The sequence below is a fragment of the Budorcas taxicolor genome, chromosome 10 (genome assembly GCF_023091745.1).
Source record: "Budorcas taxicolor isolate Tak-1 chromosome 10, Takin1.1, whole genome shotgun sequence".
Taxonomy (NCBI): Eukaryota; Metazoa; Chordata; class Mammalia; order Artiodactyla; family Bovidae; genus Budorcas; species Budorcas taxicolor.
The window spans coordinates 66,284,006-66,299,209 of NC_068919.1; the positions used below are offsets into that span (position 1 = coordinate 66,284,006).

At 35.5% G+C, this 15,204-nt stretch overlaps 1 protein-coding gene across 6 annotated transcripts in view; it reads left to right on the forward strand.

Annotated features, from left to right (window-relative positions):
• The window catches only part of KTN1 (kinectin 1), an 80,511-nt gene that overhangs the window by 11,740 nt on the left and 53,567 nt on the right, over positions 1-15,204 (forward strand). For all 6 annotated transcript variants that reach the window (XM_052646799.1, XM_052646800.1, XM_052646801.1 and 3 more), the window contains exons 5-10: positions 4,480-4,596; positions 6,411-6,551; positions 9,471-9,577; positions 10,410-10,542; positions 12,276-12,363; positions 14,920-15,086. In XM_052646799.1, the coding sequence (XP_052502759.1) occupies positions 4,480-4,596; positions 6,411-6,551; positions 9,471-9,577; positions 10,410-10,542; positions 12,276-12,363; positions 14,920-15,086 (753 nt within the window). The remainder of the gene's footprint in view (positions 1-4,479; positions 4,597-6,410; positions 6,552-9,470; positions 9,578-10,409; positions 10,543-12,275; positions 12,364-14,919; positions 15,087-15,204) is intronic.

Below are 15,204 nucleotides of genomic sequence, written 5' to 3' on the forward strand. Positions count from 1 at the left end.
GTTTCGGAAAGTAATCAACTGTCATCAGTACATATAGGCGATGTGTGTTAGTCCAGAGAGGATGTGTGGAGAGATAAGAAAGCTCAGGAATGAACCTTGAGAAGCATCAATATTTAAAGGTCAAGGAAAGCCACCACAAAGGACACTGAGAGAGAAAACACCAGGAAACAGTGGAACCACAGATGCTTAGGAAGGGTAGAGGGTTCAGCAGTGGTGGTAAAAATCACCAGTGACATGCTTTAGAGCGATCAGGGAGAATAAGGATTGAAAAAATGGATTTGATATCCTTAGTGAAAGCACTTTCATTGTACTACTAGACTGTAAATAAGTGGTGGATGACTAAGGATGGTGACACTATCCCCTTTGAATAAGCATAGATGGGAAGAGGAAAACAGAGTAGAAGAGGAGAGGGGTTTTACAGAGCCGTAGACGGGATGTTCTGGGTATGTATGTACACATACACACCTATACTCTAAACATAACACAGAAGTGTCTTATAACTTAAACACAAAGGTGTATTGTGTTTAAAAATTTTGTGTTTAAGTTATAAGACACTTCTGTGTTATGTTTAGAGTATAGGTTAAGATCCTGGGCTATAGGGTCACATTTCCTAAGATTCACATCTATGTGTTACTACTTTGAGCTTTGTGGCTTTAGATAGGTTACTTAACCTCAGTGCCTCACTTTCCTTGTTTTTAAAATGAGAATGATGATAAGATTTTGAGAATTAAATGAAATAGTACACAATAGATACTTAAAGTTCTAGCATAAAGTAATTGCTCAAAAATGTTAATTCCATGTGATAAATAGTAAGAAAATATTTAAAATGTATTTGATAAGTTTTAGTTGATTATTAATTTCCTCATGGTGGCCTTTAAATATACTTGCCTTCATTATGTGATTTCTTCCAATGCAAACTTATTAACTATTTGGCCCCATGTTGTATAATAAGAGGAAGTCTATTTAAAATTTTTCCTACTTTCTCTTTTCCTTTCCTATCCACTTTTTAAAATTATAGCATTTGTTTATAAGATACTTATATATTTAATGTTTGTTTTGTGACTGTACCTTTTATGACTGTTACAGTCTTAATTCTTCAGCTTAATGGTGGGTTCACAGCTTGATATCAGTTCTTTTGTCATAAACTTCTTTATTTAATGTGGCTTTGCATTGACCCTTGTATAAATATTCCCTTGGACAAAGCATGTCTTTTCAATCCAGAGATTCAGTGTCCCTTAAATGAATTGAAATAATGGGTATAATTAAGCATAAGTTGGGTCTTCTTTGCCTGTTGTCTTTATTTTTAAATGGTTGTCTGAAGAGGCCTTACAAATAGCTGAGAAAAGAAGAGAAGCTAAAGGCAAAGGAGAAAAGGAAAGATACACTCATTTGAATGCAGAGTTCCAAAAAATAGCAAGGAGAGATAAGAAAGCCTTCCTCAGTGATCAGTGCAAAGAAATAGAGGAAAACAATAGAATGGGAACAACTAGAGATCTCTTCAAGAAAATTAGAGATACCAAGGGAACATTTCATGCAAAGATGGGCACAATAAAGGACAGAAATGGTATGGACCTAAGAGAAGCGAAGATACTAAGAAAACGTGGCAAGAATACATAGAAGAACAATACAAAAAAGATCTTGATGACCCAGATAATCATGATGGTGTGATCACTCACCTATAGCCAGACATCCTGGAGTCCGAAGTCAGATGGACCTTAGTGGAGGTGATGGAATTCCAGCTGAGCTATTTCAAATCCTAAAAGATGATGCTGTGAAAATTCTGCAGTCAACATGCCAGCAAATTTGGAAAACTCAGCAGTGGTCACAGGACTGGAAAAGGTCAGTTTTCATTCCAATCCCAAAGAAAGGCAATGCTAAAGAATGTTCAAACTGCTGCACAATTGCACTCACCTCACACGCTAGTGAAGTAATGCTCAAAATTCTCCAAGCGAGGCTTCGATAATATGTGAACCAAGAACTTCCAGATGTTTAAGCTGGATATAGAAAAGGCAAAGGAACCAGAGATCAAATTTCCCAACATCCATTGGATCATAGAAAAAACAAGAGAGTTCCAGAAAAACATCTTCTTTATTGACTACACTGAAGCCTTTAAGTGTGTGGATCACAACAAACTGTGTAAAATTTTGAAAGAGATGGGAATACCAGACCACCTGACCTGCCTCTTGAGAAATCTGTATGCAGGTCAAGAAGCAACAGTTAGAACTGGACATGGAACAACAGACTGGTTCAAAATTGGGAAAGGAGTACATCAAGGATGTATATTGTCACCCTGCTTATTTAACTTATGTGCAGAGGACCTCATGCAAAATGCCAGACTGGATGAAGCACAAGCTGGAATCAAGATTGCTGGGAGAAATACCAATAAATTCAGGTACGCAGATGACACCACCCTTATGGCAGAAAGCAAAGAGGAACTGAAGAGCCTCTTGATGAAGGCGAAAGAGGAGAATGAAAAAGCTGACTTAAAATCCAACATTCAAAAAAAGATCATGGCATCCAGTCACATCACTTCATGGCAAATAGATGGGGAAACAATGGAAACAGTGACAGACTTTATTTTCTTGGGCTCCAAAATTACTGAGATGATGACTGCAGTCATGAAATTAAAAAAACGCTTGCTCCTTGGAAGAAAAACTATGACCAATCTAGACAGCATATTAAAAAGCAGAGACATTACTTTGCCAAAAAAGGTCTGTCTAGTCAAAGCTATGGTTTTTCCAGTAGTCATGTATGGATGTGAGAGTTGGACCATAAAGAAAGCTAAGCACTGAAGAATTGATGCTTTTGAACGGTGGTGTTGGAGAAGACTCTTGAGAGTCCCTTGGACTGTGTGGAGATCAAACCAGTCAGTCCTAAATTAAATGAGTCCTGAATATTGATTGGAAGGACAGATGTTGAAGCTGAAGCTCTGATACTTTGGCCACCTGTTGGGAAGAACTGACTCATTGGAAAAGACCCTGATGCTGGGAAAGATTGAAGGCAGGAGGAGAAGGGGGTGACAGAGGATGAGATAGTTGGATGGCATCACCGACTCTACGGACCTGAATTTGAGTTACTCCAGGAGTTGGTGATGGACAGGGAAGCCTGTCATGCTGCAGTCCATGGGGTCGCAAAGAATTGGACACGACTGAGGGACTGATCTTCTTTACGGCTGATGTTCTTTACATGACTGGATCTTCTTTACCTGTTGTCTTTTTCATATTTTGGTCATAAAGAAAGATAAAGCTGTTGGTTTATTTCGTATTTTTATTTACGTCTCTACACTGTGAACTCTGTGTCTTCTACTATGTTTTCAGCAACACGTCTTTTTCTGTTTGCTGCTTCTAATTGGATTATATATCTCATATGGTGTTACTTTTATTTCTACTTTGGGTTTTGCCAACTCATATTTCATCTCATTCTGTGGTCTTATTTTTCTTCTGACTTATTTCTTGTGAGGTCTGTTCCTTCCTCTTATTTTCAAAAATTGTTGGTATGTTAGACTTTAAATAGTCATGGTGATATTTTTTAATTACAGTTTTTGTCTGTTCTCAACCATCTTTTTAGAGTTATTTTTCTGCACTTGGCATTTGGTTTTTCTTACTGCTTTTCTTGCTTTTTTCTCATATCTTACATAGACTCTGTTTTATTTCTTTTTCATTAATACCCCTTTTCCAATGAGAGGTGTTTCTCTTGCATCATCTCTGTGGCTAGAGGTTGATAATGAGGGACCAAGCCCCACAGTTCTCCTTGAGCTATGAACCTTCTCTTCTCAGATAAAAAACTTCATTCACTACAGAGTATCTCACTGTAGAGAATCTCTTGTAACTGCCTCACTGTTTAGCTGCCCTCTTTGAATTAGGTTTATCTGTCTAATATCTTCCATATTTCTAATTCTGCTTCTTGAGACCTCCTAGCAAGAAAATTCCTACCTTCTATCTTTGTTCTTGCGCCTGATACCAAATAGGGCTTTGTTGGTTTTACTTTTCAGTGTATGCTTGTTAACTTCAGAGAGCTGTGTAACCCATGGCACCTCTGTAGTCTTGGGTATATTCCGGCAGGGTTGCTGAGCATCTGCTTTGATTTCCGCTACTTTGGGCAGTCTTTCTGATATTATGCTTTGACATTACAGTTGATTGTTTTATTTTAGTTCAGTTTGCATTAGGTTTCATGTTCCTTTTTTTGATCCTTTAGGAGGGAGAGGTTACTGTCTTAACTTTGTGTTTAAAAATGGAAGTCTATAATTCTTGGTAAAATCTGTTTCTTGATTGATATGTGTCCTATTGTATACATCAGAACATGTAATGTTATAGCGATTTTTCTGAATGATATTTCACTGACAGTGTTTGGCAGTCATTCTATTTTATGTAGCAAACGCTGCCTTGGCCTAAGAACACTTCATATCAGATAATTCATTTTCATAAAATTCATTAGCCGCTGTTAATTATTAACAATTATGTATTGATTTCTCAATTGTAGTACAATAAAGGAGAGTTGACTGCACTTGTTCATCAGCTTCAAGAAAAAGACAAGTTAGTTACTGCTCTGAAGGAAGATGCTGCCACAATGAAGGATCGGTGTAAGCAGTTAACCCAGGTGAAGACATGCTTGTATTTAAGGGTTATACTTTCTGCATCAGAGGCAGTGAAGGATTTTAGAAATTATTTATAATTCCTCATTTATTTGTGTAATAAATTTACACCCAGTGAAAGTAATTTTCTTTTAGAATTTAAGTGATGGAAATACCACTATTTCATGGTATTATATCCTATAGTCAAATTGTGAATTTAAAATAGCAGTACTTTTAGGTATACTAATTTCAGAATAATGGAAGTATTTGGACACTGGGAACATGTTTCAATTGGTTCTGACCTAGAATTATTCTATAGAAGCACAAAACTCAGTGTGATCTTGTTTAAATCCAATTTATTAGATAAATGTGAAACTCTTACATAGGTAGTTTTTAACCAGTGAAGTTCTTTAAACCCTTTTTACTTTTGAGAGGTTTAAAAAAAATCTTTCTAAAAAATGTAAAAGTACAGACTTCCATTTATAAAATATGTAAGTCTAAGGGAGGTAATATACAGCATGGTGACTATAGTTATTAATACTGAATTTGTATATTTGAAAGTTGCTAGAAGAGTTATCACAAGAAAAAATTTGTAACTACGTGTGGTGATCATGTTAACTAGACTTATTGTGGTGATGATTTAGAAATAAATACAAGTAACGAATCATTATATACTCAAAACTAATGATATTCTGTGTCAGTTACATTTTAAAAGATCATGTAGACTGAGAACGTAATTGAAATCCTGTAGTAAATGTAGTCTCATTTTTCCTGAAGTGCTTTTTCTCCTTTTAGGTGTTAAATACAGTAGAGTATATTAAGTTCACTGTCATTTATGTAGCTACTTGATTACATTATGAGAATGGCCTCATTTGCATATAGAATCTTTTCTGTGAATTTGAGGTGAATAAAAGTCAATGGAAAACAGTCAGATTAAGATTAATCAGTTATGACTGCTAAAATAAGTATTTCTATAAGGTTAGAAACTATAATTTTCTGATTATTTTTAAAATTAGAAAAATAATCTGTTTACTTTTGTGTAACTCATTGAGCTATATACTTAAGATGTGTTGTGTGTACTTTTCTTAAATGTATTATGTACATCAGTGAAACAGTTTGCACATGTAAATAAACTCATGCTAATGGGCAGCTCTTAGTTAAATAAAAATCTTAAAGTTTATCAAGCAGTTTCTTAGAACAGAGGAAATGGACTGATCATACCTGCAGGTAACATTAAAGTTGCTTGGCTTCCTTGCATTCTAGTAATATTTTTTGTAGGGTTTCATGATACTTGCAACACAGAAGGAAATCGCTCTTTTAATGTTTGACTTGGGGAGATAATAAAACTTTCTGAGTTGTACTTTCCCTATTCTGCTATAAACATATCCTTATCTCTTCCTATAGGAAAGAGACTTTTTTCTTCTTGACGATTTTTTTTTCCCCTGGGGCCCTTTTCTGTACTCCAGAAGAGAGCTGGTACCTGGAAATAATGAAGAATTAACTGGTTTGCTTTAAAAATGTTCTTTTTTATAATCAAGTTAGATGTAGGATTTAATCCCACATTCAGCTCTTTAACTGTTAGACCAAAAGTACATTTGAAATACGAGCAAACAGAGCAGCCAAGTGTTTATGAGGGGAATTGGTGTAAGAGCAGGTAAGATGTAGAAGACAATTTTTTTTTAAACCTTTGACCTTGGTTTTTAAGCAAGTACTTATTTCAGAATTCATGATTGTTTTGCTGACATCTTTTTTGCTGATGTTAAATATGTTTTCTTGGTAAAACCTTGTTCTTAATTTTTTAAGTAACTTTTTTTTTTTTTTTTCTGATTTACTCTTCTAGGAAATGATGACAGAAAAAGAAAGAAGCAGTGTGGTTATAGCAAGGATGAAAGATCGAATTGGAACATTAGAAAAGGAACATAATGTGTTTCAAAACAAAATGCATGTCAGTTATCAAGAGACTCAACAGATGCAGATGAAGGTATATTTTTGTTCTTTGAAAAGTAAAGTGAAAGTAAAGTTAGAATGTAATGTTTTATCCCACATTCTTTGAATTCAAAATTAAATAGTTGTATTCATTTTATTAGCAAACTTAAGTGCCCTGGGCTGGCTTTGATATAAATGGTTAATTAAACTGACTCCCTCTCCTTAAGTAAGCCACTTTTTTAGGTGGGGAGGCTGGAAGCTGTCAGGTAAATACTCTGTTACAATAGAGGTAAGCATCTGGTGCTTTGAAACAATGGAGATGAGAGGTGGGGAACAGAAGGAGAGTTAGGGAAGACTTGTTAGCAATGATAAACAGACTTTGTTGATTCTTTGGAAACAATTAGGCATTGTCAGGAAAGAGCGAAGGAATGGGCACTGGGTATAAGGCTTGTTAACCCAGTGAAATTCCTTCCCATCCTGAGAGATTGGTGGTTCAGTAGGTCTCTTTGGGGGCCCAGTATTGAACTTCTTAATGGGTGCACTCTAGGTATTTTTGATATAGTTTGTCTAGAGATAACAGCTTATGAGAAATACAGTAATAGTTGTGGTATTTGGCATTCGGGGCTGGAATGAAGAGATCTAGAGAAATAAATAAAGGTCTTGTATACCTGAAGACATGTCAACAGATATGAATTTGAGCAAACTCCAGGAGATAGTGAAGAACAGGGGAGCCTGGTGTGCTGCAGTCCATGGATTCACTAAGAGCTGTACAGACTTAGCAACTGAGCAACATACCTGAAGACTGGTGGGCCGGTGAAGGAGTTTAAGCAACCCAGCAGTGTGTTTATAGTATTTTAAATTACTACTCTGACATATTATGGAGAGTGATAGCAATGTGAACAGTGGAACAAGAGATAGTTGGAGGACTTTTGCCAGAATCCAAGTAAGAGAACAAAAACCTGAAGTCAAGACATTGATAATGAGGGCATTTATTTGATAAAAAAGAGGTAGTAGATAGGGCTTGGTGATGCAGTGGAGAAGAGGGGGAAGATGATAATGGTTTTAGCTTAAGTGACCTTCAGTTTCGTGTTCTTATTTTTGCCTGTTTTCAACACTTAAGAGGGTTCAGTGCTTACCGTCTATTTTTACAGTGTTAATCCATTTTCATGATTTCTGTTAGGTCTGGACCAGTGAGTTTTCATTGTTTTCTTTCTTCTTCTCTTGTTTCCTCACCCTCCCTTCCATTGAAATATCATCTTTATTATTGATAAAAAGACTATTGAAGAATATGGTTTGGCTTGCCTGTCAAGTGAGCTTATAATACTCCCCTTAAATGAACCTTGTGGATCAATGATTTTTTTTTTGAAATTGTTTCCATTGCCAGGTGATGCTTCAGTTTCTAAGTGCTTATTGTCACCTCAAAATTAACATGGGTGTAAAATCAAACTGTTGATTTTGGTCAGGTTGTTTTTATTTTCTAATGTTTTGAAGCATTATTATTATTATTATGCTTGAATCCTTTGAATTCTCTCTGCTTTGCTCAATCTACAACTTGTTTTAAAATCTTAAAGATACTTTATTTCTAGTTTTTCTTGCATTCAGTTTTTAGATATGACCTTAGTTTATTATTTCTTACTAGCATTATTACAACATTCTTTTTTATTTTTAGAGAAGGTAATTTATTTTTTACTTTTTTAAGTTGATTGATTGCTTTACAATATTGGTTTGATTTCTGTCATACATCAACATGAATTGACCATAGATGTACATATGTCCCCTCCCTCTTGAATTTCCCTCCCACCTCCCATCCATTCTCTCCCCTCTAGCTGTTACAGAGCCCCAGTTATAGCATTCTTAAGAGGTCTCTTTTCCAATTTAATATATAATTAGCACAAGATTTTTATTTGTAAAATACTGCTTTGATAACATTAGTAGTCTGCTGAAAAATGAACAGTTCTTTACTGTTATCAGAATTCCAGTAGTATTTTCTGTGGAAATGCCACTAATAATGAAAAAAAAGTGAATGAATCTCTTCTCTGGTTCTTAACCCATCCACTACTTTGATGCTTTAATTTGGCTCAATCCTCCGTCTTCCCAGCCCCAGCCTTTTGAAGTATTCTTTTCCACTAACCAGATTATTGAAGAACTGATTTTTCCTGACCTCATGTGATCTTTTTACCTCTTAATTCTGATTTACATTCATTTGAAAAGTAGTCGGATAGCTGTAGCAATATCTTTTACTGAAGGTTAAGGGTTTTGAAGTGATTATTTCTTTTTTTGAACTTGATTGCTTACAGAGGTCAAGATATAGTTTATATGTGATAAGTTTTCTGAGAATTAGCAACATATACTTTTTCTTCCTCTTAATTGAATAGGTTTACTAAAAATTATTAAGAGTTTTTCACATACTAAAGTGAGAATGTGGGAATGTAAGTTTCAGTGTTTTTTGTCTTTTGATTCTATAATTCTGAAATAAAAAACTAGAAGCCAGATATTTTAGCAGGTAGATTTTTGTATAGTGAATTTGCCGTCTGTTTGGATATGGCTCAATTTGTAACTTAATGTAAATGTTTGAAACATATTTTCAGTCTTTAAACTTTTGATTACTAAAACCTTTTATTAAAATATTGCTAACTTAATTGACATTCTAGGATCAATACAGTTTCAGTTCTATATGATTCTTGTGTAGGAACAATTTCTAAAAATATCTTTCAGTTCTAAAACAGCATCTTAAGTATTTATTTTGCATATGATAGCAGCCAGCCTTTACTTGCTTTCTTGAATGCTGTGACAACTTATATTTACTTTGTATTTGTCACTATCAAAAGGTATCCTTTAAATTTGCTTTTATTTATTTGAGAAGGATATCCAGACTTTATTGATGCTTTTTTACTTTTCATCATGATAAATTTTCTTTGAGGTTAGCTCTGGCAGTTATTGTTTTCTAAATCTTACGTGTGTAAAATAATTTTAGTTCCAGCAAGTTCGTGAGCAGATGGAGGCAGAGATAGCTCACTTGAAGCAGGAAAATGGCATACTGAGAGATGCTGTCAGCAACACTACAAACCAACTAGAAAGCAAGTATGTTCCCAAATGCTTTACTTTTAATAAAATGACAGTATTTTCATTGAATGGTAGAGTGTTTTCTTCAGTCACCAAAATGTGTTTGATAGCAATTGGTTAGACTTTTGCTTTTTACACTTGTTTTTAAAATGAATAAATTTTCAAAACCTATCCTCTTGCTTTTGAAGAACCTCTTCAGTTAAACTGTATGATAAATACTAGTGCCACCAGTGGAATAGCTTACAAATTTAAATTAAGAGACTGAATTAGCAAGTTTTAAACCTTCTATTTCCTTTAACAGTGGTTCTCAAACTTCATTATTCTGAAGGATATCTGGCATGTTAGCTACAAATCATATTCTTGTGTCTTATCCTTAAAAGTTTATGATTTAGTGGCTCTGAGGTAGAGTCCTGGAATCTGCATGTTAAGACACATTCCTTGTGATAGTGATTTAGTTGGTCTGAGCCATACTTGAGCATGCAAGCATGCACAGTGCCATACTTTGAGAAGCAGTCCTAGAGAAGACTAGTAGCATGCTTACATAGAATAACTATTCTGATTGGTTGATTCAGAACACTGATTTGAGAGTGATACTGTTGATTCATGCTCATGGTGTGTAGTTACCCATTTTTCTTGATTACTTTATGGTAATTTTAGTGTTTGTATTATTGTCATCAGAATGATTCAGAGATTATATTCAACCTAATTCTTTATTAGTAGACACTTAGAGCATTCATTGTCATTTACCTATAAGTGGAATCACTAACTCAGCAAAACTGACATATTTTCTTTACTCATTTACACGTGTTTGTAATAATGGAAGGTTCATAATCCAGTTAACTGTTTTCAGGCAGTCTGCTGAACTAAACAAACTGCGCCAGGATTATGCTAGGTTGGTAAATGAGCTGACTGAGAAAACAGGAAAGCTACAGCAAGAGGAAGTCCAAAAGAAGAATGCTGAGCAAGCAGTTACTCAGTTGAAGGTGAAACATTACCTTTATTTATCATTTCATAAATAATGTGGCTTTTCAATCCAGTGACCTGAAAACGTATATAGCTTTTGAGAAATGTAGTTTGAGGCTTAATGGGCCTGTATAGAAACATGTACACTAATGAAAGAATTGAATACAGGCTTGAGTTTGAAGTTAAAGACTATTTGAAGATATGAAAATTGATATTAGCTGATTGACACGCATAAACAGTAGAATTTCACCTTATGTGTGGAGGTGAGGGTCTGCATGTGTAAGACAAAAATCAAATTTTTGATAGGTAGTTAAAATCACCTTCAGCATCACTTATCAATAACTTGGATCTCTTAAGTAAGGTTAGTAGAGCCTATTTTTATTTCAGCATTGGAATAGATGATTTTCTGTTGCTTGAGCACGAGGCCAAGTAATACTCCAGTTGCTTTCACTTGAGCCATAGTAGAAAAAAAAATCACCCAGTTTCTTTAGACACCAGAGTGGCACTTGATGCCATTAGATGCTTATGCTGAGAAGACATGCATGGGGTTGCTTAGGCTGACTGAGAGAGAGGAGTGGACTTATTTTTCTTGCACATTTTAGCCTGTGCATATTGAGAGAGTGATGAGTAGAATTGTCTGTTCCTCCTTGTACAGGGGAGAGGATTTGTTGAACAGTTCAGTTTCTGTAAGTTAAATGTATTGGATAGATTCCTACCTAAGTCATCAATATAGATGATATACCTTAATACCAGTTCCAGAGTTCAGTTCAGTTCATTCGCTCAGTTGTGTCCGACTCTTTGCTACCACATGAATCACGGCACGCCAGGCCTCCCTGTCCATCACCAACTCCCGGAGTTCACTCAAACTCATGTCCATCGAGTTGGTGATGCCATCCAGCCATCTCATCCTCTGTCGTCCCCTTCTCCTCCTGTCCCCAATCCCTCCCAGCATCAGAGTCTTTTCCAATGAGTTAACTCTTCACATGAGGTGTCCAAAGTATTTCAGCTTTAGCATCATTCCTTCCAAAGAACACCCAGGACTGATCTCCTTTAGAATGGACTGGTTGGATCTCCTTGCAGTCCAAGGGACTCTCAAGATCCTTCTCCAGAGCAGTAGAGGTTAAAAGAGCTCTGAGGATAATTGAATGTAGAAAGTAGCATAATTTTTGTTTTCTTGAAGTTTTCATGGGTCCCTGTGGGAGAGTGATATTGTTGTCCTATCTTTTATTAAATATTTGTCTTGCTAATATATTTGCTGATGGCATTCTTAAATATGATGTTTGTACTCTATGGATATGGATAAGTAGATTAATGACATTAAATATTATATTCATAATTGAAGTGTTGTGCCATACCTCAAAATAAGAATTTTAGAAACCTACTAAAATTTAGCAATAAAGATATCATCCTGTCTTTTGAAAAGCCTATCACTTGAAGGAAGACTATTGGAAAGTCATCATAGCTAAGTGGGTCAGATATATACATACCAGCAGCTATATTGATCCACCAGCACAAATAAGGAGTTTCTGAAATCTCTAATCTGTAAATCCTGTATATTGGCGGGTAGAATGGCTGTGACTGATAATATTTGTGCATATTTTCAGGCTGAGCACATCTGCCTATGTTATTAAAATGTGGGAGACTAGTGACTAGTTGTTGGAAGAAGCAGTTTTATGGCACACAGTAAAGATAGAGGATGCTTTTTTTCTGTAAACTGAAATCCTGTGTTTGTGCTGACTTATCCTTTCCCCAGGTTCAACTTCAAGAAGCTGAGAGGAGGTGGGAAGAAGTCCAGAGCTATATCAGGAAGAGGACAGCAGAGCATGAAGCAGCTCAGCAAGGTAAGGGGAAGAAATATTCATACAAAGTTACTGTGTAATTCTGGGTAAAATTTCCCCTCTCTCCGTATGTGAAGAAACTATAAATTGGCATTTTGGTTATAGCTCAATAAAAATAGCTTTTACACTTTGAATACTTTTATTTCTTTAACATTTCTTAAGGTTTTAAAAATAAGTCTCTACTGGTTTTGTCTGAGGTATTAAGTTGCAGGTAAAATTATAGTCCATAAACAGGGTAGCAGGAATCTATGTGTGTTTCATTTCTGTGGTTATTCTCTCTCATTCCATGATCAGTTCTTTATTTAATTTTTTTTCTCCAAGAAGGACTCATTCCTGTATTGTGAAGAGAAAAATGGTGAGAGCATTACCATTCCAAGTAGTTGACTGAAAGCTATCTACGTAATGCTAGCTTTCACTATTTATTCTTAATTTGATGAATTCATTTAGGAGATAATGGAGCTTGTAATAGTGTGTTTTATCTCTGTCCCCCTTCCTCCCATGAAAGTGGTGGTGAGCCTGTAGTAAAGTACAGTTCCAAAGACAAGAGTAGGTCATACAGAGTTTCGGCTCTGTATTAGACCTTTGGTTTCCTCTGATATTTTTTACCCCTAGGCATTTCCCTTTGGTTCAATATTTAGATATATCTAAGATATTTGAAGGCTTTAAAAAAATACATATGAAGTTTGTTGTTATGTTAAGTATGTTAGCTTATTTTTAATTAGTATGTTATATTTCATCAACAAAGCATTAGATTTTAACAGTAGTACGACTGTAACTAAGTGTTGAGTCAAGATAAATAAAAGTACAATTCTTGAGCAACATTTTTAATTTCCTGAAGTTAACTATTGCTATATATATATACACACACATATATACATATGGTGTATATATGACGATTTGTTTACTTTGCTGCCTAGGGTCTTAGTTGCACATGCGGGACCTTCCTTGCATCATGTGGGGTCTTTCTGTTGCAATACACACACTAGTTGTGGTGTGCAGGCTTCAGCAGTTGTGCTGCTCTGTGGTATGCTGTGTGGGATCTTAGTTCCCCCACCAGGGATTGAACTTGCATCCCTTGCATTGCAAGGTGGATTCTTAACCCCTGGACCACTAGGGAAATGGTCCTTTATATTTTTAGTTTGCTTGATCTTTGTTTTATTGTTTCAAATTTTACCTAAGGTTAAACTCCTTAACATCTCTGCTTCCCCCAGCCTCTCAACATGTTAGATACTGGTGAAACTATCAGTTTTTCCTGAGTCTATGCCTTCGGAGTCCTCTTTCTTTCTGCTGTAGTACTTGTTGCTTTCTAGGTTGACCCTGAGCTGTCTTCTGAGACTTCCTTTAGTCTGTTTACTCTGTTTTCTGGATCCTATGTCATTGCCATCTTTTTTGCTTTCCTCCCTCATTTAATAGTATATCTTTTAGTTGCTCTATAAGAATATACCTCAAGGTACATTCCTTGAGGCTTTGAGTATCTGAAAATGTTTTTAGTCTTTCTACTTTAATGCTTAATGGGTAGTTTGGATGTGGAGTTCTAGTTTGGAAGTAGTTTTCCCCAGAGAATTTTGAAGGTATTAATTTGGTGTTTTAACTTCTCCTAATTTGGTAAAAAATATGCTCTCCTGATTCTAATCCTGGATGTTACCATTACATGTTTAATTTTCAGGAGTTCTTCCTTGAGTTGTGTTCCATTCTATTATTAGTGTCTTGTTAAAGAAATGACATTATCTTTTCTTAAAACTATGTAACACACTCATATATACATTTTTTCCTCTCTGTTTGCCTCTCTTTCCTTGGTGGTAGTGTGGTATGTTTTTATTTGTTTGTTTTTTCCTCCCCTGTTTTAGAATTATTTGTCTTATAGAATGAGGAGGCAACTCTCATGAGTTTCTGTTTTCTTGAGCTTTTACTTGACCCTTCCTCATCTTTGCCAAGTCAGTGATCATCTCTCCATTTATTTTATCTTAATTTCTTGTGATTTGGAGTTATATTTATTTTCTAATTGCATCAAAGACTGTTTTTATTTCTCATTTTCTTGTTTTGGGATTATTGCTAAGAATGGAAGTAGGCAGAAAAGTCTTAATTACTTCATCTTACACCAGGATGTTTGTCAGCTTTCAGCATCTTTCTCTGTTCTCCAGGTATGAGAGTACGAGGAATTGACAAGAAATTCACTGAATAACTTACTAAAACATCTTTGGGGAAATTAAGACTATTTTCAAGAAATGATATAGCAGTTTTAAACATTCATGTACTGTTCAGTTAACACATTTATTAATTATGTATTTTGTGTCAAGCCTTGGGCACAGCTCTGGATATAGAGAAAAGGCAATCTCTGATCTCAAAAAGCTCACTCTTTGGGAGAAGAGGTGAATTAGTACAGTGTGGCAGGTGCTGTGAAAAAGGTAAGCATAGGCTGTTCAGGGGAGCCATATACAGGTGGGAAAGCACGGAGAGATTCAAAAGGGAAATAGTCCAGGGGAGATAAGCCTGCTCTAAAGATGAGTAGCAGTAACCAGGCAAAGGAAGAGACCTTTGTAAAATGCAATGTTTTGTTAGATCTACAGAGTAAATTTGTGGCCAAAGAAAATGAAGTACAGAGTCTGCATAGTAAGCTTACAGATACCTTGGTATCAAAACAACAGTTGGAGCAAAGACTAATGCAGTTAATGGAATCGGAGCAAAAAAGGGTGAACAAAGAAGAGTCTCTACAAATGCAAGTTCAGGTATCTAATTTTCCCTCTTTAAAAAATAAGAAAGATTGGCACTGGTTGGATGTGTCTTGTGTAGGAGAGAGAGGATAGCCTTCTTTATCTTAACTTTGGAGTGGGGATGAAAAATTTG